At 44.8% G+C, this 27,840-nt stretch overlaps 1 protein-coding gene across 2 annotated transcripts in view; it reads right to left on the reverse strand.

Annotated features, from left to right (window-relative positions):
• ACLY (ATP citrate lyase) overlaps positions 1 to 27,840 on the reverse strand; it is a 281,182-nt gene that overhangs the window by 108,929 nt on the left and 144,413 nt on the right. The window contains exons 14-16 of one of the 2 annotated variants that reach the window (XM_069237662.1): positions 22,867 to 22,896; positions 17,468 to 17,609; positions 16,888 to 17,056 (exon numbers count right to left, since the gene is read on the reverse strand). In XM_069237662.1, coding sequence (XP_069093763.1) covers positions 16,888 to 17,056; positions 17,468 to 17,609; positions 22,867 to 22,896 — 341 coding nt within the window. The remainder of the gene's footprint in view (positions 1 to 16,887; positions 17,057 to 17,467; positions 17,610 to 22,866; positions 22,897 to 27,840) is intronic. The other variant, XM_069237663.1, reaches the window with a different exon arrangement.

The following is a 27,840-nucleotide window of genomic DNA, read 5'->3' on the forward strand; positions in this document are numbered from 1 at the left end:
ACCAATTTCTCCCCAAGAATTGGGAAAGAAGGCGGACCATTGGGTCAAGACTAGGGTGTCCAAAACTTCCACAGGGGGTGACCAAAAGAAAGGGGTCACAAAACCTCCCCAGGGGAAAGGTGGTGAGACAGCCAAAACTAAAAATAGTAGAGTCTTCTACAGGCCCCCAAAAACCTGCACAGGAGGGTGGGCCCAGAGCCTCTTCACAAAACAATCCTGGGTACAAGGGTAAAAACTTTGATCCTAAAAAGGCCTGGTGTCGAAACTGTAGTCAGTCTGGACACCAAACTGGAGACAAGGCCTGTCCCAAGAAAAGTTCCACTCCAAACTCCAATCCAGGTAACACTGGAATGGCTAGTCTCCAAGTGGGATCAACAGTGTGCCCAGAGCAAATCAGGGTCCACACTGAAGCTACTCTAGTCTCTGAGGGTGGGGTGGATTTAGCCACACTAGCTGCCTGGCCGCCTAACATGCAAAAATACAGGCAGCAGCTCTTTATTAATGGGACAAGTGTAGAGGGCCTGAGTGACAGAGAAACTGGTTTCCCCTGGCCAATACCTGACTGGAAAAACTTACACAGTCACCAATGCTGACAATCAAACTAAAGCACATCCCATGGCAATGGTAACTTTAGAATGGGGAGGGGTCAATGGCCTGAAACAGGTGGTGGTCTCCTCAAACATCCCAGTAGACTGTCTGCTTGGAAATGACCTGGAGTCCTCAGCATGGGCTGAGGTAGAACTAAAAACCCATGCAGCCATGCTGGGTATCCCTGAACTGGTGTGTGTAAAAACAAGAGCACAATGCAAGGCACAGGGTGAAAAAGTAGAGCTGGAGTCTGGAAAAATGGCCCAGCCTACCAAGAGAAAAGGAAAGTCAGTTGGGAAACCAACTGCAACACAGTCAGAAAAAGGGAACCTCTCGTCTCAGGAAGAAGTTCTGCCCTCTGAGGGAACTGAGCCTTTGGAGCTTGAACCTTATCAGGTTGAGCTCTTAGGCCCAGGGGGACCCTCAAGGGAGGAGCTGTGTAAGGGACAAGAAACCTGTCCCTCTCTTGAAGGCCTTAGGCAGCAAGCTGCTGAAGAGTCCAAGGGCAAGAAAAATGGAACACATAGGGTCTATTGGGAAGATGGACTCCTGTACACTGAGGCCAGAGACCCCAAACCTCGTACCACTAGGAGAGTGGTAGTGCCTCAGTCGTTCAGAGAGTTTATTCTGACCTTAGCCCATGATATTCCCCTTGCTGGGCATTTGGGACAAACCAAGACGTGGGAGAGGTTAGTCAACCACTTCTACTGGCCCAATATGTCCCAGAAGGTTAAGGAGTTTTGCCTCTCCTGCCCCACCTGTCAATCCAGTGGTAAGACAGGTGGGCACCCAAAGGCCCCCCTCATTCCATTTCCAGTGGTGGGGGTCCCCTTTGAAAGAGTGGGTGTGGACATAGTTGGTCCACTGGAACCTCCCACAGCCTCAGGAAATATGTACATCCTAGTAGTAGTGGATCATGCTACTAGGTATCCTGAAGCTATTCCCCTTAGGTCGACTACTGCCCCTGCAGTAGCCAAGGCCCTCATTGGTATCTTTACCAGAGTGGGTTTCCCTAAGGAGGTGGTGTCTGACAGAGGTACCAACTTCATCTCAGCATACCTAAAACACATGTGGAATGAGTGTGGAGTGACTTACAAATTCACTACACCATACCATCCACAAACTAATGGCTTAGTTGAGAGATTCAACAAGACATTAAAAGGCATGATCATGGGGCTCCCAGAAAAACTCAAAAGGAGATGGGATGTCCTCTTGCCATGTCTGCTTTTCGCTTACAGAGAGGTGCCAAAGAAGGGAGTAGGATTCTCACCCTTTGAACTTCTGTTTGGTCACCCTGTAAGGGGACCACTTGCTCTTGTTAAAGAAGGCTGGGAGAGACCTCTTCATGAGCCTAAACAAGACATAGTGGACTATGTACTTGGCCTTCGCTCTAGAATGGCAGAGTACATGGAAAAGGCAACCAAAAACCTTGAGGCCAGCCAACAGCTCCAGAAGTTTTGGTATGACCAAAAGGCTGCACTGGTTGAGTTCCAACCAGGACAGAAAGTCTGGGTTCTGGAGCCTGTGGCTCCCAGGGCACTCCAGGACAAATGGAGTGGCCCTTACCCAGTGCTAGAAAGGAAGAGTCAGGTCACCTACCTGGTGGACCTGGGCACAAGCAGGAGCCCCAAGAGGGTGATCCATGTGAACCGCCTTAAGCTCTTCCATGACAGGGCTGATGTGAATCTGTTGATGGTAACAGATGAGGATCAGGAGGCAGAGAGTGAACCTCTCCCTGATCTTCTGTCATCAGACCCAAAAGATGGCTCAGTAGATGGAGTGATCTACTCAGACACCCTCTCTGGCCAACAGCAAGCTGATTGTAGGAGAGTCCTACAACAGTTTCCTGAACTCTTCTCCTTAACCCCTGGTCAGACACACCTGTGTACCCATGATGTGGACACAGGAGACAGCATGCCTGTCAAAAACAAAATTTTTAGACAGTCTGACCATGTTAAGGAAAGCATCAAGGTGGAAGTCCACAAGATGCTGGAATTAGGAGTAATTGAGCGCTCTGACAGCCCCTGGGCTAGCCCAGTGGTCTTAGTCCCCAAACCTCACACCAAAGATGGAAAGAAAGAGATGAGGTTTTGTGTGGACTACAGAGGGCTCAACTCTGTCACCAAGACAGATGCTCATCCAATTCCTAGAGCTGATGAGCTCATAGATAAATTAGGTGCTGCCAAATTCTTAAGTACCTTTGACTTGACAGCAGGGTACTGGCAAATAAAAATGGCACCTGGAGCAAAAGAGAAAACAGCATTCTCCACACCTGATGGGCATTATCAGTTTACTGTTATGCCCTTTGGTTTAAAGAATGCCCCTGCCACCTTCCAAAGGTTGGTGAATCAAGTCCTTGCTGGCTTGGAGTCCTTTAGCACAGCTTATCTTGATGATATTGCTGTCTTTAGCTCCACCTGGCAGGATCACCTGGTCCACCTGAAGAAGGTTTTGAAGGCTCTGCAATCTGCAGGCCTCTCTATCAAGGCATCCAAATGCCAGATAGGGCAGGGAACTGTGGTTTACTTGGGCCACCTTGTAGGTGGAGGCCAAGTTCAGCCACTCCAACCCAAGATCCAGACTATTCTGGACTGGGTAGCTCCAAAAACCCAGACTCAAGTCAGGGCATTCCTTGGCTTGACTGGGTATTACAGGAGGTTTGTGAAGGGATATGGATCCATAGTGACAGCCCTCACTGAACTCACCTCCAAGAAAATGCCCAAGAAAGTGAACTGGACTGTAGAATGCCAACAGGCCTTTGACACCCTGAAACAAGCAATGTGCTCAGCACCAGTTCTAAAAGCTCCAGATTATTCTAAGCAGTTCATTGTGCAGACAGATGCCTCTGAACATGGGATAGGGGCAGTTTTGTCCCAAACAAATGATGATGGCCTTGACCAGCCTGTTGCTTTCATTAGCAGGAGGTTACTCCCCAGGGAGCAGCGTTGGAGTGCCATTGAGAGGGAGGCCTTTGCTGTGGTTTGGTCCCTGAAGAAGCTGAGACCATACCTCTTTGGGACTCACTTCCTAGTTCAAACTGACCACAGACCTCTCAAATGGCTGATGCAAATGAAAGGTGAAAATCCTAACCTGTTGAGGTGGTCCATCTCCCTACAGGGAATGGACTTTATAGTGGAACACAGACCTGGGACTGCCCATGCCAATGCAGATGGCCTTTCCAGGTTCTTCCACTTAGAAAATGAAGACTCTCTTGGGAAAGGTTAGTCTCATCCTCTTTCGTTTGGGGGGGGGTTGTGTAAGGAAATGCCTCCTTGGCATGGTTGCCCCCTGACTTTTTGCCTTTGCTGATGCTATGTTTACAATTGAAAGTGTGCTGAGGCCTGCTAACCAGGCCCCAGCACCAGTGTTCTTTCCCTAACCTGTACTTTTGTATCCACAATTGGCAGACCCTGGCATCCAGATAAGTCCCTTGTAACTGGTACTTCTAGTACCAAGGGCCCTGATGCCAAGGAAGGTCTCTAAGGGCTGCAGCATGTCTTATGCCACCCTGGAGACCTCTCACTCAGCACAGACACACTGCTTGCCAGCTTGTGTGTGCTAGTGAGACCAAAACGAGTAAGTCGACATGGCACTCCCCTCAGGGTGCCATGCCAGCCTCTCACTGCCTATGCAAGTATAGGTCAGTCACCCCTCTAGCAGGCCTTACAGCCCTAAGGCAGGGTGCACTATACCATAGGTGAGGGTACCAGTGCATGAGCATGGTACCCCTACAGTGTCTAAACAAAACCTTAGACATTGTAAGTGCAGGGTAGCCATAAGAGTATATGGTCTGGGAGTCTGTCAAACACGAACTCCACAGCACCATAATGGCTACACTGAAAACTGGGAAGTTTGGTATCAAACTTCTCAGCACAATAAATGCACACTGATGCCAGTGTACATTTTATTGCAAAATACACCCCAGAGGGCACCTTAGAGGTGCCCCCTGAAACTTAACTGACTGTCTGTGTAGGCTGACTAGTTCCAGCAGCCTGCCACACTAGAGACATGTTGCTGGCCTCATGGGGAGAGTGCCTTTGTCACTCTGAGGCCAGTAACAAAGCCTGCACTGGGTGGAGATGCTAACACCTCCCCCAGGCAGGAGCTGTAACACCTGGCGGTGAGCCTCAAAGGCTCACCCCTTTGTCACAGCCCAGCAGGGCACTCCAGCTTAGTGGAGTTGCCCGCCCCCTCCGGCCACGGCCCCCACTTTTGGCGGCAAGGCTGGAGGGAACAAAGAAAGCAACAAGGAGGAGTCACTGGCCAGTCAGGACAGCCCCTAGGGTGTCCTGAGCTGAGGTGACTCTAACTTTTAGAAATCCTCCATCTTGCAGATGGAGGATTCCCCCAATAGGATTAGGGATGTGACCCCCTCCCCTTGGGAGGAGGCACAAAGAGGGTGTACCCACCCTCAGGGCTAGTAGCCATTGGCTACTAACCCCCCAGACCTAAACACGCCCTTAAATTTAGTATTTAAGGGCTACCCTGAACCCTAGAAAATTAGATTCCTGCAACAACAAGAAGAAGGACTGCCCAGCTGAAAACCCCTGCAGAGGAAGACCAGAAGACAACAACTGCCTTGGCTCCAGAAACTCACCGGCCTGTCTCCTGCCTTCCAAAGAACTCTGCTCCAGCGACGCCTTCCAAAGGGACCAGCGACCTCTGCATCCTCTGAGGACTGCCCTGCTTCGACGACGACAAGAAACTCCCGAGGACAGCGGACCTGCTCCAAAAAGACTGCAACTTTGTTTCAAGAAGCAGCTTTAAAGAACCCTGCAACTCCCCGCAAGAAGCGTGAGACTTGCAACACTGCACCCGGCGACCCCGACTCGGCTGGTGGAGAACCAACACCTCAGGGAGGACCCCCGGACTACTCTACGACTGTGAGTACCAAAACCTGTCCCCCCTGAGTCCCCACAGCGCCACCTGCAGAGGGAATCCCGAGGCTTCCCCTGACCGCGACTCTCTGAAACCTAAGTCCCGACGCCTGGAAAAGACCCTGCACCCGCAGCCCCCAGCACCTGAAGGACCGGACTTTCACTGCAGAAGTGACCCCCAGGAGTCCCTCTCCCTTGCCCAAGTGGAGGTTTCCCCGAGGGAGCCCCCCCTTGCCTGCCTGCAGCGCTGAAGAGATCCCTTGATCTCTCATTGACTTACATTGCGAACCCGACGCTTGTGCTAACACTGCACCCGGCCGCCCCCGCGCCGCTGAGGGTGAAATTTCTGTGTGGGCTTGTGTCCCCCCCGGTGCCCTACAAAACCCCCCTGGTCTGCCCTCCGAAGACGCGGGTACTTACCTGCAAGCAGACCGGAACCGGGGCACCCCCTTCTCTCCATTGAAGCCTATGCGTTTTGGGCACCACTTTGAACTCTGCACCTGACCGTCCCTGAGCTGCTGGTGTGGTGACTTTGGGGTTGCTCTGAACCCCCAACGGTGGGCTACCTTGGACCAAGAACTGAACCCTGTAAGTGTCTTACTTACCTGGTAAAACTAACAAAAACTTACATCCCCCAGGAACTGTGAAAATTGCACTAAGTGTCCACTTTTGAAATAGCTATTTGTGAATAACTTGAAAAGTATACATGCAATTGAAATAATTCAAAGTTCCTAATGTACTTACCTGCAATACCTTTCAAACAAGATATTACATGTTAAATTTGAACCTGTGGTTCTTAAAATAAACTAAGAAAAGATATTTTTCTATACAAAACCTATTGGCTGGATTTGTCTCTGAGTGTGTGTACCTCATTTATTGTCTATGTGTATGTACAACAAATGCTTAACACTACTCCTTGGATAAGCCTACTGCTCGACCACACTACCACAAAATAGAGCATTAGTATTATCTCTTTTTACCACTATTTTACCTCTAAGGGGAACCCTTGGACTCTGTGCATGCTATTCCTTACTTTGAAATAGCACATACAGAGCCAACTTCCTACAGTCCTCCCTAGGGCCTACACTATTTTCTAATACTTTTGCCAATGCTTGTTGCTCTCATGCTCGTTTACTGATTGCTAATGTGTGTATAATGGTGCGTTTACTTACCTCGAATTGGGTGGCTGCCTGTTAGTCTTCTATTATTTGTGTTACCCTAATAAAGTACCTTTATTTTTGTAACACTGTGTGGTTCTTTCATGTGGGGGAGTGCTGTGTGGCTACAGTGGTATTGCATAAGCTTTGCATGTCCTAGATACGTCTTGGTTGCTCATCCACAGCTACCTCTAGAAAGCACTGGCTTCCTACACTCTGCCTACACTTCACTAATAGGGGATACCTGGACCTGGTTATAGGGTGCTAACACCACATGTCCACCACACACCAGGCCAGCTTCCTACACCCATGAAGACTGGTTGAGATAAACATCTGACACAGTCTTCTGCATAAATCTTGGGTGTTTCCAGAAAGTGAACTTGTTGGGATGAAAAATGATAAAGGGCTCCTCGGATTAAAATGTCTGAATCTCCTCCGCTATTCTAATGGAGAGGACAGGAAAATCATGTACCAGGTGGGAAAGCGAGTTAACAGCCATGCCTTAGTTCATAAATGAGGAAATCAAGCACTACACTGAGCCGACAACTACTCCCTGGACTCTTGACCACTATAAACTGGGGTAATAGGCACTTGAGAAAGTCCTTTATCACAATTCAAAAGAACAGGGTGATGGTATGTGACTGCTTACTGTAGTGCATATTGCCACCTATATGGAGCTGTGCTGTAGACCAGACTTTGCTGAAATAATCTGCACTTTCGATCTGAAAGTCCAGAAGGTGTTTTGTTACCTGAATGATGTTCACTTTGTCATCCAATGTCCAGATGTCCTCTACTTTCACTAGCAGGGTCAGCTAACTGGAATGCCTGACTTCAGAATGAAGAATATGGTTACTGTGCTTTATGTCTTTATCAAGACCACTCTACGCCCAGCCTATACTTGAAATGCCTTGAGGGTGTATTTGACTGCCCTGAGCTTATGGACATTGATGTGCAACAGTCATTTGGAGTTGGACCACAGGCCTCTGGTCAGTAACGATCCCAGTTGGGTTCCCTGGTCCATCAGGAAAATGTCCTTGACCACCGTTATGGAAAGACAGACTAGCATGTCTGCCATAAAATATGGAGGATGGCTTTTCCAGTCTAATGAAATCTTCAAATTTGTGTGCCCACTGCAGGTGAGGAGTCTCTAGTGGAGTGCGCATTCTGAACCAGCCAGAGTCTGACGAAGTGCAGCCCAGACATTTCACAGACACTAAGTCATTTTTGATTTTGGCTTGATCCTGCACAGCTCAAGAAGATGAAGGTCTTGAATGGGCGGGGTTCGGGACTTTCAAAAGTCATCAACCAGCTCTAGAACCTTGGACAGCTGAGCACACTTCAAGACGTCTTCTGTTGCTGTCAATGACATTGCTTTTTTATCCAATCATTTAAGTAGGGAAGACGAGGGCCCCCTACTTGAAATGAACCCCAACTGGAGCCAGGCACTTTGAGAAACCCATGGGCACAGAACGTAGACTCCAGTTCAAGACGTTATCTGCAAAGAGTAGATCTTGGAGTCGAAGACTGGAAAACTTTATTGCCTGAGCGAATGTATGTCTGGTTCTAGAAAGGTAGGCTGTCGCTTTTTGAGAGGGTCCTCTTTCCTTTAAGTGAGTCCGTGTCTGTTTTGATGGATGTTAAGGTTTAGTCCATTTCCTTACCAAAAAGTAAGCATGTCTAATCATTTGGCCTGCACTTATGAACCAAACCTAGTGCGCATCAGCATCTCCATATAGTGCTGCACTGCAAGGCTGCCTTCCTCACTTACTCCTGTGTTTCATCCTGAAGGAATGAGATGAGCTTGGCCATCTTCCCCCTATGCTCTATGTCATGGCAGCATTGGCTGTGCAAATGGTGAGTGATGGTCCCAATAGGTCTTAACTTCCATGCCAGATAATTGCTTCAGAGAACTTTCAGAGGGATTTCTGTGAGCCACCGTAGCCACCCCAAAAGAACAGCTGGACAACATATCACAGACAAGTGATAACAAAGTCCAGGGCCCTGTCATTTTTGGCCTAAAGAGGGATCACAGAAGCTGAAGCTTGGGCCTGGAAAAGAATATTCCCTTTCCATATCTGGGCTGGAAGTGACAGAGTCATAGAATACTTTTCTGGCTGATGTTGCTCAGACAGCATGTCCAGGCGAAATTGACAATATCCCCTGTCAATCAGAGCTACCTTGGAAACACTTTACTTGTAAATCAAAGAGGGAAGTGGTGAATGGAAATTGTTGGAAAGTGGATTATTTGGTGTTAACAAGTATCCTCCTCAAATGATAAAGCCACCACCTGCTAGATGATATTATAAAATAAACCTATGCACAATTGCTTGTAACGTGACATGAACCAATAAGGCTTAAGTCACAGGCAGTGTAGTGTGTACAATATTTAAGCAGTGCGTACACAGTACAAAAAGTCCCACAAAGCTCAATAAAATCTAACTACACAACTAATTTTAAAATAATGGGAAAATAGGATAAAAACTACAAAAATCCAAGAAGGGGAAGTGGAGATATAATTTTTAATGACTTAAGAAAAAATAGCAACAAGAAGTGTCAATGTAAATATATGGAAGTGGTAGACTGCGATAAATCCTATCCAACTAGGAGTCACGTTGCAAAAGAAAGGGGCATCTTTCTGAGACACTTGCCCCCGCACACAGGTGTGGCTGGGGTGATGAGTAGTCCCCTCCTCTCTTGTCACTTAAAACAGTTCTATCATGTAACATTTGCTTGTGACAAGGGAAGGCAGCTTTCAAGTTAATGACGTTCCTGACGTTCCTGGGCCAACCTCACAACGTCCAGGCCACGGTCTGTTTAAGGAGTAGTTTGCACACCTCTTTCACATCTAATTCAGACCAATTACAGTCTGAGAAGTTGCGGGAGAGGTCATGCAAATTAGCCCCCTGCAGCTTCAGACAGGGTAAAATGTAACTTTCGAAAAGTTACATTTCCAATACATTTTTATAAAGATTCTGCTTTATCACTAGATTGGATTTGTAATAAATACAAAAATAAGTCTTTGAATGGAGTTTGTAGCTGGCACAGGTCAAAAGTAAAAAATTCAAGTGCATCATTTATAGTTTGACTTTTCATGGGTCCTAGCTTCTGCCTGACCAGTGATACTATAATTTTGAGTTTAGTCACTGGATGAACATACCATTTCTTATGTAACACATGGTTTACTCTTCAAATATTATACAAGGTGCGCTTAGGGGTGACTTATTTGATATTTAAAATAAGGTTTTCCTACCCGTTAAAAGTGTGATTCTAACAGGCTGGGCAGCGGGGTTCAAGCTGCTACTATCAAGATACATATGGTAGACCTGAAGCTATGTTTTCACTACCATCATAGTGGATAGCAGAATAGGTGCTTCAGCCCACGACTGGCATTTAACTTTTCATGCCAGGATACTACCTAGAGTGGACGATGTTCAAAGCTTTCTGCCACACTCTGACTGAGACCAGTTTGACTATGAAATTCTCTTCATGCTCCTCAAGGATGTAATGCACTCACAGGCATCTTCAGAGAGTCTGCAGCGGCTGATCTGCCTTAATGCGAGACACCTCTCTCCTTTTCCTTGAGCATCTCAGCCAGCCATGTTTGGATGCAGTCTTTCTCTTATCTATTCTTGGCTTCTTGGTCTTTTCTAGGTCTTTCCACATCATCTTATTTGCTGCAAGTTTCACAGGTGTCGATGCTGGCATCAGATGAACCACTTTACCTGTAGGCATCCAATAGCGTGCAAATGGAGGTCAATATGTATACTTCAATAGATGCCGAGTGGTCTGGTATTGTGATGGAAGTTAAAGATGTCTCTGTAACTCCTCCTCTGTTCGTAGATGTGCATGGGCAATGACTCAATTGTTAGATTGTTTTACACCCAATGCGTGAGAGCAGCAATGGAGTTGTTTGTTGGAGAAGAATAGTGTATGTGTGTTTAAAGAAAAGTAAGATTAAAATTAAAATTATCTGGAGTAACTGGCTACTGGGAGGATGGTGGGCACATGTGAATCTATAGTACTACATGCAAGGTAAGTAATTTACAGAGTAGGTAATATAACCGGTTTGTAGCATGTGTGGCTGCAGATCCATACCCTCTGCATCAATAGTAAAGCAGTACTCCCCTAAACAGTGGCTAGCCAGTAGATGGTGCAGAGGTTCGGAACAAGGTCATGCAGACAGTTTGACGCACCCGGGCTGGATCTCTTGCTAGGATGTCCACACAGTAATTCTTTGTAAATGTATGTGGAGTGGACCATGTAGCAGCTCTATAGATACTTGCTATGTCTATGCTCCCCAGAAAAGCCATGGTAGTCCCCTATTAGCGCGTGGCCTGTGGTGGGAAGTTAGGGTTCTTTTAGTTTTAGCAGAGAAGGTTGGGATGCATCTGGCAATCCTTGCCTTAGAAAAAGTCTTAACTTCATAAGGCTGTGAAAAAAAAAAAAAAAAAACACAAATGTATGTTGTGTCCGAATCTATCTGAGTAGTACATAAGAGCACCTTGAGATCAAGTGTAAAAATTGACCTTTCAGCTACAGAGTCTGGATGTGGAAATAAACAGACTGGGAGCTTGATGATCTGATTTAGGATAGAATAAGGAGACCACCTTGGGTAAGAATTTTAAGAACCACTCTGTCATAATGAGCCGTCTGGAAAAGGATTACAGACTGGGGGGCTGCAGGAACTGTTGGTGGAATGACACATTTAAAGCCCTCCATAAAAGCTTTGATTACAGGAAGAGGGAATAGTGTTTCCCACTTTGCACATATGCAGCAAAAGTGGTTAAGTGTAGAAATGGAGTGGCCTTTATGAGGCCATGAAAAGCTACAAATAGGACCAATTCCTTCCGTAAGATGCAGCAACTGTCAATTTAATACATGAATGCACGCTTAACATCAAACGTGTGGAAGTGCTCTTTCAGCTACAGAGTCTGGCAAACTGGAAAAAGAATGGCAGGTGGTTTGGGTAAGGTGGAATGGGGGCACCACCTTAGGTAAGAACGTAGGATTGGTTCTAAGAATCACTGTATCATTGTGGATCTGGAAAACTGGTTCCTGCAGGGTGAGGGCCTGCCCTTCATTGATGTGCCTAAGAGATGTGATTGCTATGAGGAAAGCAACATTCCAAGAAAGGAACTGCAAAAGACATGGCTCAAGTGGATCAAAGGTGTGCCACATAATTCTGGAGAGGATAACGGATTCCAGACTGGGGCAGACGGCGCCCTTGGTAGTATCACATGTTTAAGGTCTTCGATGAATTCTTTAATTACAGGTATTTTGAAGAGGGAAGAATGTTCCTTGTTCAACATATGTGCATCGATGGCAGCTAGGTGCTGCCTAATGGTAGTGCAGGCTAACTCAGACCTTTGTAAATGTCGGAGGTAACAAATTATATCTGCACCATCAGGGTAAGAGGATTAATGTGTTTTGGAGACACAGTACTTGCCACTTAGTAGCTAAGCAGGTGCGCTTACACGGCCTGTGGGCTTTTCTGAGTAAATCCATCCACTCTTGAGGTAAACCAATATAACAAACCTCTCGAGCCTCAAGAGCTAAATCACCAGGTTGAGCTGTTTAGGGTTTGGGTGATTAACCTCCCAGTGGTTTTGAGTGAGAAGATCGGGCCTGTTGGGCAAAGGTTGGCTGGCCAACGTTGGAGCCATCACGCTGAGAGTGAGGGATGTTTGCCTCATTGTCCTGACCACATATGGTATAATTAGGAGAGGCCGAAAAACGCAGGCAAATACCCCTGACCAGCTCATCCACAGAGCATTGCGCATGGACTAGTGATGTGCAAATCTGGTGATGAAGTGTGAGCGTTTTTTATTTTCAAATATGGTGAAGAGGTATACGTATGGGGTGCCCCACCTGGGAAAGTAAGGAAGTAGGACTTGTGGGTGGAATCCCCATTCATAGACTTGTTGCCACGCCGTGCTGAGAAGGTCGCAAAGTCATTGTTCACTCTCAGAAGATATTCTACAAAGAGATTAACTCTTTGATAGATGGCCCAACGCCAGATTGGTTGCACTAGGGCTCACAAATGAGGCAAGTTGACCCCCTTGTTTCTGCAAATAAAATATTATGGTCATATTGTGTGTATGCACGAGTACTATCTTGCCTTGAATTTGCAGAAGAAAAGCTTTAGTGGCTAGCTGAATGGCTAACAGTTTCAAGTGGTTGATGGGGAGAGCTCGTAGGTGAGGGGGCCACAAACCCTGGACTATGATGTTGCGGAGATGTGTTCCCCAGCAGGCGAGAGATGCGTCCGCTGTGATGGTCACCTGCAGTGGGTCTATAAAGGGCCTGCCCAGCAACCAATTGCTGCTGTTCTACCACTGCAGTGAGCGAAGGGTGCTGACCCCTTACCAACACTAGATTCTCCATCTGACCCTCCACTTGTGACCACTGGCTTGAGAGGAACTCCTGAAGAGGGTGGATATGAAGTCTGGCATGGGGCACTATGGCAATGCATGAAGCCATCATTCTTAGGAGGCGCGTAACTCTGCGAACTGGAAGTTGACAGATTGGCTAAAAATCAAGCAGAAGCGGTTGGAATGCTTGCCACATCGGAGGGCTGGAGAAGCCTTGCCTATGACAGAATTGAGGACTGCCCTACAAATGGTTGGATATGAAATGGTTCCAAGTGAATTTGTGGCACTCACTGTGAACCCTAGGGTCTGTATGAGGGAAAACCGCAGCCTGGGTTTGGGGCTAGGCATTCTTGTCTGCTTGCAATCTTGATCAGCCAGCTGTCTAAGTAGTAGAAAATGTGAATTCATCCCTTCCTGAAGTAAGCGGTTACCACCACTAAACACTTGGTGAAACCTGCGTTTCTTTGGCAGAATCTTCTCCTAAGCAGAAATCTTGCCTGTGTGTGGGGGCGATTGATGATCCTTCTCTGCCTTGTGTCCAGCTCCTGCTGCAGTCTTTCGAGAATGAGACGTTCCTTAAAGTCGAGAGCAGAGGCTCTCAGATCTGATGGTGGTTTCAGCACAGACGGTGACTTCTTCGTTGCTTGTGATGCTTTTGACTTCTGCTGACTGAGCTGGCTTTGAGGGTTCGGCACCAACAGGCGACTCGGACTCTCTAGGCTGGCCTAGGCCCTTGGTAGGGTGTTTTGTTGGCTATGAGGCCTTACTATGATGTCAACCAGGACTCGAAGCCGGTGGAACATCCAAAGGTGGCAGCAGCTTCAGTACAGTGCTCAATGCATGTCCCCAGAGGGTAAGTGATCGGCTCCAACAGGTGGCCGAGAAAGGCTTGAGCATCATCAGTACTCACTTAAGGCATGGTCTTCAAGCTTGGACTGGAGCCAACCGAGGTGGGTGGAGTGTCCTCTGATGCCTCTTCTTCCTCTAGGATATTCTCCACGCCTGAATCTGAGACATCAGAATTGATGAACAGAGGCCTTGGCTGGCATGCAGGGAAATTGGGTTACTCACCCAATGCTTCCTCCTCTTCCTTGGCATCGAGCGAACTAGCCTTGCCGAAGATGTCCGTAATTTCTGAAGAGGATTTGGTCATTCTACTGTGGGCCCACCATTGGTCTTGACACTGATGCAGAGACTTCTTGCTGCGGAATGCTGGACAACACTTCCTGTGGCTCTCGTCAGACTCTTATCATGGGTAGCTGGAACGGCACTGTGTGCATCTTCTGGAGGGTGTCCATCCCATCTTCATTTTCCAATGGGTAGTCTGGAGCACGTGGTGGCTCGAAGAATGAGATGCCCAGCTGAACAACGATAGACTCAAGGAATGAATTTGGCTCAGTGTAAAAAAAAAAAAAAAAAAACATGCTGAAGAGTCTTCATGCACAGGATGGAAGGCATTGGACTCCGAGGCAGCAACGAGAACACACAAACTCATCGAGACCAGGAGCACCCTGGATAATGTCCAAACCAGTTGGTGGGGAAAAGCAAACTAGCAATGGAGTCTATGCCCATGCACATCTCTGACCAGCGGAGGAGTCACCAAGACCGTGTGACTCAAAAGACTTCTTTCAAGAAAAATAACTTGCAAACATCCAAGGCCAACACTAGATGGCAGGAGTATGCAGATCATGTTTATAGACCGCTGCACATGCTATGCATAAGTTTTTCCCCATGGAGATAGCTCTTACCATACACCAACTTCACATCCTGGAAGGGGAATTACTCCATTCCTTGGCTGGTGAAAATCTCTTACCATTTTCAGGGGTAGGAAAGTGTCAGATCACACAGGTTAGTATAATTGCCAAAACATACAAGGCTAGCTATGAATTATGTTGTCACTTTTCCATTCTTTGTGCAGATTTTACTACGGTAGATTTATCTGCATTAATGGTGGAGAAATATGCAATAATAAACCGCCATCATATTCTTCATCTATCAGGAATGAATATACTGAAATGTCCTTCACAGAGAAGGTGAAAGGGGTCAGAGGCAGATCAAGGACTTCTTTTGGATTATCAAAAATACAAATGGGATCTTAACTAGCTGACCAAGAGGTCACTCTACTAGAGGCAAAGCTAACACTATTGTTTTATTACATAGCAACCTGCTTCCAGAAATCTGCAAAGCAGCCACCTAGAGGTATGTATCTATCGTCTCATTACTGTCTTCACTCAGACTCCAGGGCTTGACCCCCAAGTAGGTAAGGCTTAACACCCAAGTAGGTAAGGACTCATTATTTCTTTTCAAAATATGGACTAACTGCTGCATTGGGTGCTGAGGGCTGACGAAATGCTTTGTTATGATCTCACAATATTTATATGAATAAGTAATACCTTACAGGCATACATATAAATATCTACACAAACCACGTATTAATACTACATTCATAGTCGTCTCTTTCATAGTGAAATGGGTAATGTGATATGTAATCTTATCTGTAAGATTATCTTGTAAAATGATATGTAATCTCATCTGTAAGATTATTTACACTACATTTACGTTATTTGTAATTTCATCAAGCGAGAGATCATGAGCACTGTGGTTAATGTAGAAGTTATGGTTTGCACGGCTAATGTGCAAGTTATAGATTTTCCCGGGGCTGAGCAGGGGACCTTTGTCTGCATCAGCCCTGTCCATGGTAGAGTTGGAAGCACCATTTATAGTGCTGTGTATGTTTACAGTTCATAACCTGGTCCCAATCAGTTTTCTCCTGCCCTGTGGCATTCGAAGTAACATCTAGTGCAATATCAAGTGCTTATAGAACTTGGGATCTTCTACCTCAAACTTCCAATTAAGTTTCATAATTTGAAATACACACAAGCCATTCTCTTCTTGCCTCTGTATGATCATACTTTGTATAGTAACCACGCTTAGTAGCTGTAACTAATATCTTTCCTCTACTACCTAAACATGTCAACATGTTCCTGATTTGGAGCTTGTCCACATGTTGCCACCATCCAATTGCTGCTGAGTCGGTTGCTCGAGAGCCATTAAGTTCAACACATTCTTAAGAAATGCATTACATAGAAACCAGGCTCAAGTAAGCCTCCGATTAAGACAGGGTGGAGGGAGCAGTGTAGTGACAAGTTGGCTTGAGCTATTTTTTTTTTTAACCCTAGCCCCAACCCCTTTCAGTATTTCACAAGTGTGCTTTCTAAAAAGACTGATTCATCTCATTCAGGAACCACAGGGGAGCTGAGTTTCCAGTGCAAATTTCTTCTAGATACTTTGCCAGCTGGATGTGTGCACCATAGCTAGAAAATCAGTATTAATAAATTTATCATGAAGGACACATTTACTCATCTAACATACATTGGAACGTGTTAAATGTGCCTCTATGGTCTTAAGGAAGGGGTTTTAAAGGATATCTCAACTCGTAACTGAATATTTTGCCAATGGTGAAGATACCATCATAAAAAGTCATGTAGCAAAAAAACAGAGACTGAGAGAAAGGGAAGAGGAGAGCAAGTATGAGGAGAGAAAAAGAGCACTCCTCTATGAAGACCAGGGGACATTTAACTAAAAGAGAAAAGTAAATTTATTCAGAGTACTTACCATACACTCTTCTCAACTTTCAAAATGTTTAAATGAAAAGGGGTCTACTATTGTATTTGAATAACAGCATCTTGAGACACAACACCGAATATCAGGCAGAATGACAGAGATGCCACTTCTGTCAGCAAGACAAACAGCAATCGAATGCGCCTATGATCACAAATACTCTGGCCAGATGCAGGATTGGCAATGGCAGCAGCTTCCTGAGCACAAGGTGTAACATAGGGCGCATAAGGATCCATCGTACAAGAGCCACGCCACTGTGGACTAAAAACTGACCTGGGGATAGTTCATAGTCTCCACAGTGCTGTCGTATGCAGATCGCAGAGAGGCAAAGTTGATCAGAACATCCACCTCAGGATGCTTCCTCATGGCATCAGCCATGTTCTTGAACACAGGGATGAGGATTTCCTTGTGACCCCAGTAGAACTTCTGCTTGTGATCTCCTCTAAAAACACCAAGACGTGCAATGGGTGAATTATCTGCTGTGCAAACGTAGAGATCACATGAATATAAAGGACTGCATTTAGGACTACAAACCAGCAATCTTAAAGACCTATATGAAATAAACCCCCTACTACTTACAGCTTTGGCCTTCCCGGTTCCCTATTCAGTCTACGTACAAGGGTTTAAAATAAAGCACTGACATGCCCTTGAGCAATATTCTATGGGAAATGGTTTTTGGTTGTGAAATTAGTCAGTGTATAGCATACTGCACATTGACCTGTTAACATCCTCCCTGCTTACAATAAGTCATGGTTCAGCACCATGTCAATGACTTAGACTTCAACTACAACTCCAAATCAGCAAGGTATTCCATGAAACAGCATGAACATGAAGCCATTGGGGAGTCACTTACGTGAAAGGATAAACCATGGCAGCCACTGAAGGCTCATCTCTGGAGCAGATGTAGTCAAAATCCAGCATTCCCTGCACAGCTCTGGTTTGCATTCCCCACACAATCCCTTTACTGTGGCGGCTGAACAGGGTTGTGGCCTTAGCTGGTAAATGGAACAGCAATATACATAAGAAATTAGTATATAGATAGTTAACACAATGGCATCAGGTATAACATCACACACACCCTACATGTGAAAGGGAAGCCAGGTAAGGTGGTAAAGGCAGGCTGGGTTGATGTAGTAAGGGAGATCGAGACAAGAACACCTATCCTGAAATGAATGAGGCCGAACATAACAGACAATTACATAGAATAAACTGTTATGCAGACACAACAAAAACCAATCCATGCCCCTCCCAAAACCATGTATGCAAGGGTCAGTCCTTTGAATGAATAAAAGCAACCCGGAGCCAAGACAGACTGTTATCAAGACACGCTGGTCTGTAGAAACATTAAGAACATTTGAAACAAGAGGATGAAAAACAAGTAACAAGACAAGGGTATGAAAGCATGTCAACATAATAATTATTTTTATAGCAGACTCCATGTGCTAAATTCACCCCGCAATTGATTAATTTAAGTTAATATTCAAGCGCATGGTATACATTTTTTACCATGGAAGAATAAAACACATCAGGATTCAAATCAGCAACTTGCAGGTCTCAGTTTATCAGAGCTATCTTATTGACAAGTTAATCAAGGAATGTTTAAACTCGTTTTGGAATTTGCTTACAGTCCCATCACCAAAGCTACTTCTTCACCACTTTATGAGAAAGGAAGCCATATTTTGCCAAATTTGGCAACCAAACATCTCATGGATTTTTTTCAGACATGGACTAACCTTTATAGCCTATGTTCTTACTTGAATGAAGTGGGGTTAAAACAGAGGTGTGTCTGTTTGTTTGACAAAGTTCCAAAGGTTCAGATTTTTTAAATTGTTCAATATTATAGCAGCTTTAGTCAGTTCCAAGCCCAGCTCTAGCGCAGTCCTGGTATTAACCATGCTACACAGCACGGACGCTTTCATCATCCGACCATTACTGTTCCCGACAAGAAGAAATGCCTGCATAGTCCCTTTAAAAGTCACTTTATATAACTTAAAAGGTAATGGCCAGTTGGTGCTTTCGTAAATACACCACAGGTCTTCACAGAGGAAGTGAGCAACCTGTGAGTCTGTGATCCTCATTCAGCCACCTCTTCTCTTCCAGCTCAATATGTGTTTTTTCTGCTCCAAGACATCTATCTGGTACCAGCACCTTCCTATGTATGTAGAACAGGTACGTCACTCAAGATTTCATACCTACTACTCAAGATTTTATACATACTAAGATTTTCTATCACTTAGCAGGTATGTGAAATTTAATAAAAGATCTACTTGTCAATCGGACAGGTTGCTTTGTAAATCCGCTTGTCCAATAAAAAAAATCTACTTGATGCCATGTGGTGTGGCAACAAATTATGGCAGCACCTCACTATATAAGAGTTCTGATAATTGCCTCCCTGATTATGCCAGGGCTAATACTATAGTAGGGCTTCAATACCAACAGCTTTCTTATTTTGCCACCTTTCCGCATAGCTACATACAAGGGCTGGAGGAAGCTGTAAGCAATAGATCCAGAGTTAGTAGGTTTGCTTAGAATCAAAAGGGCATTCTAACTAGGGTTTCCCCAGCTTTTCTCTAATCATTTTCCATACTGAGGAAGGTTAAAAATGTACAGAAGCAAACTTCTTCCAGGGTTGGGGAAAAAAGTGGTTAAAAGGGAAAGTGAACTTGTAAACACTCAAAAGATCTTTGCATGAGCAAATCTACACCTGCAGATTTGCTCATGCTGAAGTACTGTTCTCAAATATTTTCTAGGAGTACGATTTCCTGGTCTACTTCTGTAAATTCCTGTAAATTCATGAAATAAGCAAATTTGAACTAACACAAAGAAATATACCATGGGTGCAATGTTTTTTTTTTTTTTTAACTTTCTTTGAGAATTGGCCCCCTAAATAGGTCTGGCGTTAACCAAGACCTTTTGTTTCATTAAAATTATATCTCTTTCTTTAGCCACACTCTATTCACCGTTACTGATCCTACTTGCAGAACCCGCTCCTACTCGGCGCCTGGTTACCCTCACGGATTAAAAGTTCTGCACTCGATACATTCATGTTACATTACAATGTTCACAATCTGCTGTTTCACAAGGAGCATATCGGCACATAAGGTAGTTTTGTTCATTGCAGAGAACTACTGTGGGAATGTGTGCTTTTTGGGACCAAAACTATTTTTATTTTTTGCTAATATTTGTTACAACAGTGAGGGCCCAGCAGCTCCCACAACTAAGTTTTACAAAAGCTATGTCAAAATAAGACACACACTGACAAAGGCAAAAGACTGACAATCAGTGTCGGACCTGTTGGCTTTGCCAACGCTTGTTTATAGCGACTATCCATTATGAATATTTTTGGGGAAATACTAGCATGCATCAATACATTTGACTAAATTATGCTCCAAAGAAATGGTACTTCAAATTGCACAGTAGGTTCAACAGTAGTTAAGCAAAACATGTTTTTCCTAGATGCATTTTTAGTGAACATTTTATTTTGAGAGTTAAAAATAACCATTAATCTTGCTTTTAAGCTTCTGCAAATATTTGTATTTAATTCTGGGAGCATAGTATGTCCCCTCATATTTTTAAACTTTGCAAACGTGTACACATCTTTAGGTTAAGCATAGCAGCGCGCAAACAATGCTTTTCGACTTGCTGTAATCTATTCTGTGAGCTTTAACCACGCTCATCTCAACCTTCACTTTCATTCGTTCCTGGGCTTGCCTTTCAAAAAATACTTTATGTCATTGGTAAATGCTTTACGTTTGTCCCACCTTGAGGCTCTTTTGTTACGCCTTGCAGACTGACCCTATTACATGGATTATTGCACAACTGCAGATATACTTTCGGGAGGGCAAACTATTTCTTTTATCTCTTCCCTTCGTGCTCCATGGCGGCCATGAGGCTTTAAGCATGAACTCAGTTGGCGGTATTGGAGCGCTCCTCACATTGCTCACACTGTTACCTAATCGGAGTCTTTTAAATTTTGAAATTCTCTCTCCCCTTTGTGCTCCATGGCTTTCAAAAAACACTTGTAATTGATAAATGCTTTACCTAAATACAAACACAGAAAATATCAAAGCGGCTCTCCTGGCAGAGCGGGAGAGCCGATACTACAATATTCACTGCACTCGGGGAAACTTGTCCCATAACAATATGCAGGCATTTCTTTTTAGAGACATTTTTGCCCATAACTCAGCCTGTGGTGGTCCTAGGACAATGTGACCACCACCAAAATGTTTAGAGTGACACACTCTGTCTAGGTTATCCCTGGGTCGCCACACTGGGTTAGTGGGGAGCCCAACATAATAATCCCTCCCACCATTCAATGTCTTTTAAAGATCTCGCATGGCTGGAACTTTTGTTTTACAGCTGAGAGTAGTTTGTGTTTTAAGGGCCTTGTTTGTAATATCATTGCAGTAGGCCTGCTAGCCCTGAAAATGTGTAATGCACTAATTACGCCCTCTAGGGGTGAAATATATGGTTGCACTGCATTATTTTCTGCCATTCTGTTTTCCTTTGTTATGCCATCTAGGGGCTAACTATATGGTTGCATGAGCATGTTTCTTTTACAAATGCTATTTTTATTGTGGTGAGCTCTAGGGGCTGTTTTGTGCATTACAGTTAACATACTACAATAGTCGCAGCACTCAGAAACTCTCCCCATAATGCTTTGCAGGGCATTCCTTTTACAAAACGTTTTGCTCAGAACTCAACCTGTGGTGGTCCTAGGACAATGGGACCACCTACAAAACGTTCACCGCAACATGCTCTTTCTGTCTAGGTCTTCTCTGGGTCCCCATACTAGTTTAGTGGGGACCCCAAAATAATAACCCATCCCACCATTAAGAGCACTTGTAAGCTCTCTTATGGGTGGAACTTTTGTTTTGCACCTGGGAGTAGTTTGTGTTTTAAGGGCCTTGTTTAAAAAAATAATTCCATTAGGCCTGTTAGCCCTTTAGTTATATGTAGGGCCACTGGAATTATGTGGCAAAAAGGACCAAAATATGCACTGGGTTGACCAATTTATGTGGCAAAAAAGTCCAGTTATGCATTCACAACGACAATAGCTCCAGATAAAGTAAATGCAAGACCTATTGCATTACAAATGCTTGTTTTTACTGGAACCACTGTCATTACGGAATTCCGAGCTTACAGCATATATTTATAACACCTAATAATGAAAGCATTGTATTAATGAACCATAAATACAAGTTCAAACAGCAGTAACGTACAGACACAAATATTACACCCACTGCAGACTATTTATTCCCCTGCCCTGTAATGTGGTACTGTAAATTGTCAGCCAAAGGGTTTGTGCTGCAGGGGGTTGGGCCTACTTGTTCTAAGGGTAAATAAACATCAAAACGTGTTGTCCATGACCCCCAAACAATATGTTCTGGCCGTTGGGCTATGGGAGTTCCACACCCCTGCTTAGTTTTATTAAAACATATTGGGTAACATGATAGAATAAGAAATTCTAAATGGTTCTGCCAGGTTAACCAATTGTTGCTCCCCTTAGCAATTAAAACCCTATGGTCCACAAACGCCATGCAGCCCTGATCCAACTCACTGACACAGAAAAAAGTATTGTACATGCAGGGATGCTGGGGAATGGAATTTTAAACCCTGATTCTCTGAAAGCAGTCATGGCATAGGATAAGTATATGACTATCTTGGCCACTGTTATGCAACTTGAGGTTGCGTGGGATGAGTTGCTCGCTCAAATCACCCCATCTAAGATCTTCAAACTCCTCTGAAGGCAAACCAATATGGTCTTGTAATGGAGACCATTAGAGTTAGGCTGGCAATGAAAGGTATGTCAAAATAAGTCTTAAAGAATTATAGGTCAAAACAGAGTCTTGCTGCGGCAAATGGTAAGTCTCTTTGAGTGCTTTCAACTGCAGAATCATAGATGACAAGGCCGTTCTTAGGCTTGTTGAGGAGTTCAGACTTTCACCACTCATCTACGTGAGACACTAGGAAAAAATGCAAAAAAGGCAGCTACAGCTTTGCATCCGTCTCCATTTCTTTACCTGTTATCAATTTGTTTCTGCACCAATAAAAGACACCAGTAGACACCAATGAGTCTCGAAGCATCCTCATTCCCAAAAGCAGTCAGAATGACAAAAGCAGTTGACAAACACCAGGCACATAAGGATAGGTCAGACTGGGAAAAACACCGCAAAAGGATCGGGAGAGGCAAGAAAATGATGAGCCACCAGGAAAACTAAAGACACGTAGCTAATCACATAACTCGCCTACCTGGAACCGTTCCTGAGGCTGCCACTGAATCTGTTAAAGAGAGAAGGACCAGGAAGTCACATGACAAGCAGCAAGTAAATAAGACTTCAGCTAGGGAGGAACACTGGAGCAGGAAGGTGACCTTCCATGGGATCTGACCCAATCTTGGATAGGAAGAGAGGACTTAAGGTCTTTGTCATCACAGATCTTGGCAAATATTTCTACAAATTCTTTACCCTGGTAACCCTTGCGAATAGCAAATTACCCTTAAACTAAATTAACTGAATGAGCTAACTGTAGTGCCTCTGACGGTTAATGACATTACTACAGATTAAATCTAGCACTCTTGAGGCGGGGGAGTGAGACCTTCTGCTTGTACTGCTCTTGAGGAGCTTATAAGAACTACATCTTGGAAGATTGCCATTTAAAATAAAAAATAAAAATCCAATCATCATACAATAACATACAAGAGAGCTGTAGGAGTCCTTTGGCCAGTGCCTCAATTAGCCAGCCTCTCAGCAGCAAAGAGACAACCATAGTGATATCATGCAAGTCATATGTTTGCTAAGAAAACACTCACAGCCAGCAGCATGGACATGCTTTTGCATTCAGCATATTGCAAAGGAGATGGTGAGATGGACACAATCTAAGGCGAGCAGCAGGAGCTCAGCACAGTCATGAACTAAGTAACTGATTTCACTGCCAGGTGTAACACTTTTAAAGCTACCCCAGTGCAGGTGCTGTTCTTGTTTCACTTCACTTAAGGGTGACTGCAGAGAGCTACATAAGACCAAGAAGCATGCACAGCACAAGGATGCCAAGGACACTGTAAGTCCATTAAGGCTGCAGGAGAAATCCTTACTGACATTCTTCAGTCTGCCATAGGTTCGGTTTTATCTGAATCACCACTAACAGCTCTAGTTTGAGAGTTTTTTTTGAAGCACATGTAGTTTTGATCTGCTCCTTGGCAGGGGATCTACAGTATTCCAGGGTTTGAGACGCTGCGAAGTGGCTGATCAGTTTTTTTTTCCCCAAATGCTAAAAGGCTTTAATCCAGAAGGTCATGTGTTCAGTGCATATTGTTTAAAACTTAATTCTTGACTCCATGGAAGCCAATGGAGGATTTGCAAGGTTGGTATGGCAACATTCTTTTTCCAGAGGTTCAGCAACATACTTAGTCTCATTTTGAAGTTTCTGCAGTATATCTGCAAGCCATTTTGTTAGGCCAGTATAATACACTGTAGTAATCCAGGAGCACCATCGCTTGAGATCTCATCGGCTATACCATATATGCAGGTATTGGGAGTGGAAGGATTTCCCAAAGCACTGACAGCTATATATTCTTGCCAGAGATCACAGCATTAGTTTGACATGGGTTGAGGATGCAGAGTATTGCATAAGACAAAACAACCGTAGGTTCCAGGCGCTTCGTGAGAGCGCTGAAGGCCAACATCTACCCCCTTTCTGATATATGTACTTGGTAGAATCAGGCTTTCCCCAACCAAAGGCGAAACAGTGAGCACTCCTAGATGAACTTACCCGACTAGAGAGGAGCTACGGTCATCTATGTCTGAAAATAAGAATGGCAATATTCCTGGCATAGAAATGCTGTTAGCTGAATTCTATGAAAACTATGCTGCATTGCTTCTCAGTGCACTGCTTAGGGTGTGTGGCACAGCCCTTTAAATTAGCATCCTAATGTTGGAATGTGAGAAGCAATAAGAGTGGTAGTCCCTAAACTAGAGAGGGATCCTCCGGTCTGTGGGTTTTATTGCTTTCTATTCCTACTCAACACTGATGTAAAAATGCTGAGCAGGATTGAAACAAACACACTGTTGAGAGGCAAAAGGTCCCCTGGTGCATACAAATCAACTAGGATTTGACCCTCAGAGAAACAAGATTTGAAGTGTGAGATGGTTTTCATTTAAAAGGCAGTGGGGTCAACTAAGCAAGCACCTCACTGGACCTAGATAGGGCATTTGACACTGTAGAGGAGATTATTGATCGCCACGTTACAAAGTTACAACTTTGGCCCTTCTATTCTAGCTTGGCCCATCAAATCTATATGAAACTCATGACTTGTGGGAAAACTGGACATACTAAATGGCCTGAATGGCAACGAGAGAGGCACCAGACAGATCTGCCTGTTCTCACCACTGGTGACTGTGCGAGAGATAGAACCACTGATTGCAGCACGCGTAAAATAATGCACCTCTGGGGTGTATGAATGGGTGACTTTAACCAGGCAGTGTCACTTATGCAGACAACACATTGGTATTTATCTGTGACCTAATACAGGCCACTGCACGTTTGTTGAGACAACTCTAAAGGTTTACTGCACTTTTGATTTTGGTCCGGAACTGACGCAAGTAAAGCTTTCCACTGTCAGTGCTAGCAGGTACAGCAGCTACCATATTCAACCAAACTGACTTTCTATGGCAGTAGGGTGCTCTTCAATATTTAGGTACTCAAATCACTCATAATGAAAAGGAAACTTTGGACCTTAATATTGGCTAGCGGTTTCAGTTGCTCGCCTACCCCTAGGTAAAGATCATAGATACCCTGACTCGAACTCAACTCTAAAGCCTTTAGTGTGAGGGAAGATACCATCATGTACATCACCAATGTGGAGAGAAAAAAAACTCCTAAGCACAGGCAACTCTTGAGTCTACTGGGTGTAAGAAACAAGGGTTATCTGCCCACTAAATAAGCGTGCTGCCTTCAGCAGTACAGTGCTGTCATTATTCATCATTACATGATGCTCTCTACACAAACATCCCAGAGAAACTACTCTGCGCATATGAACTGGTTAGGAAGGGGCCAAAGTGCTATGGTTAATTTCACAAGAAGGAGGTTATAGTTCCACCAGTGTAGTGTAAGGGCATTCAGATGTATTGGACCCCAACCTCCTTCCCCCATTATAGGCCTAAACTGGGAGGACCATGTGAACAGACTCGGGGTAAAAAAAGCCCCACTTCACTCAGTATGGAAGCCCCTCTGTTGCAGTCCCCTCGCTCAGCGGTCACCAGCTCACCTCCCCAACGAAGGCCCTTTCCTCCCCCTTGCAATCCATCTTTCCATCAAGAATCCCAAGATGGCCAAGTGCAGCTTATGGAACAAGGAACCCCAGCGGTGTCAGCAATCCTACTTGTCCCCCAACTAGCCCATCCCCAGACGGAGCCTACTACAGCAGAGGCATGAAGTACAAGGGAATGGTGCCTGCCCAGCCACAAGTCCCCAGAGGGCACCAGACACCAGCAGTACCTGTGCTAGTCCCCATCTACCAGCTGAGACTAAGGACAGTGTAGTTAGCCCAGTCATCAGCAAACAGATATTGCCAGACACTCAGCAAAAAGGGGCTATAGATGGTTTCAATTAAAGCATGCCAAAGGATGAGAATAGAGTGGGTGATGATGGGTCACAGCATCTTCCATTAAATAGCCATTGGCCTCTCCTGTGATGAGCCTGAAAGGGTGTTCCTTTGTAACCAGTCCACATCAAAGGTCAGAAACCAGTATAAATTACTCCACTCTTCAGGGGCCACCTCTTCTTGCTAGCACCAAACGAGTACCTTTAATCATAAGCCTGCAGCAGTGACCAGAAAACAAAGCAAATGTGGTCCCTAGTGCTAACCATGCCCCAAACTCGCAGTAGATACTTGAAGAAAGCAGGCAAGGTCCTACAATCTACATGGTGGGTATTGCCTGGTAACAGGGATGTTTATAGCATACAACTCCCCCTACCCATCTACTCCTTTGAGGACTAGATGGAGTCACACCACAAGCCCACAAAGGGTACCACAGATAGTGAGTACTGTCTCCAACATCCATCTGGCTCCTGAAGCAAGTCTGGTAAGCATCTGCACACCCACGGCCGGCATGACACTGTGTCTTCAGTCCTAGGAAGTTCTAGGATCCAGGCTAATCTCTGATGCACCAGCTCACCAGTGGTCTAAGGGGTGTCTCAAAAGCGTGTATGCTCCTACAGCATTATATTTACAGATACCTCCAATACCAAGCCTGGCAACGGAACACCTAATGGTAGTGGCAGCCAGTCTCATGTTAAGTTGGAGGCAGTGACAAGCGACATCTGTGGCCAGCCTTCTGTTTTGGGGCCACATGTTGGCAACAGCGCTGGCCACTCAGGCTCTCTGTCTTCAGCACCCTTACTGTTGCAGTATATTGTTCTGAAGTTCAGCTTGTACTCAGACCGCTGCCCAGTGCAAGAGCGGCCCTAAAATAGTACAGACTTTATCCCCTATGGCGGATGTGGCTCAGAACTGATGGCACAGTCTGGATCAGTTTAGGTTCCTAAGTCAACACTTGCCTCTTTCTCCACACTAGAAAGGTGGGTCCATTGCCAACATAGACCCAAGTCTCCTATCATAGTCAGCAGCTGCATCTGACACCACCCCCCTCCCCCTCCAAGGGAAATCAAGTTAATCAAAAAACCTGGACGTAAATTTGAAAGTCATGAAATATAATAGCTAGATGGTATCCCTTATACTTGAATTCTACAAGTTAACATCAAGCTCAAGCAATTGTGATAGCGGATGAAGTTCATGGCACCAGTAATTAGGCTGATTTCTGCTGTCCAACAGAACACAAAACAGATTGCACAGTAGATTGAATCTTGTCTGCATAATATAAGGCAAGATTCCCAGCCATAGGGTCCCAGCGTTCACATTTTGGCTTGTCTACCAGAAAGACCACAAAATTGTCATTTTCATTTATCCCAGTCAAATGTATGGTGACAAACTAGGATAAACCCTGATCGTATATATCAGATGATAAATAATTCTTAAATAATGTTTATGAACATAGACGTTTGATGCACAATTTTCAAAAAGTGCCCATCTTAGATTCTCCTATTCCGCATTCCAGTGAAACATGAATATTTACAAACATCTTAAAGATACTTTACGAGCTGCTTCCTCCACCAATTACTAAAGCCTTTCTCCACTCTAAAAGTAACCACAGCCCTCTCCAAAGTAGT

Source organism: Pleurodeles waltl, chromosome 6, assembly GCF_031143425.1.
Source record: "Pleurodeles waltl isolate 20211129_DDA chromosome 6, aPleWal1.hap1.20221129, whole genome shotgun sequence".
NCBI classification, from domain to species: Eukaryota; Metazoa; Chordata; class Amphibia; order Caudata; family Salamandridae; genus Pleurodeles; species Pleurodeles waltl.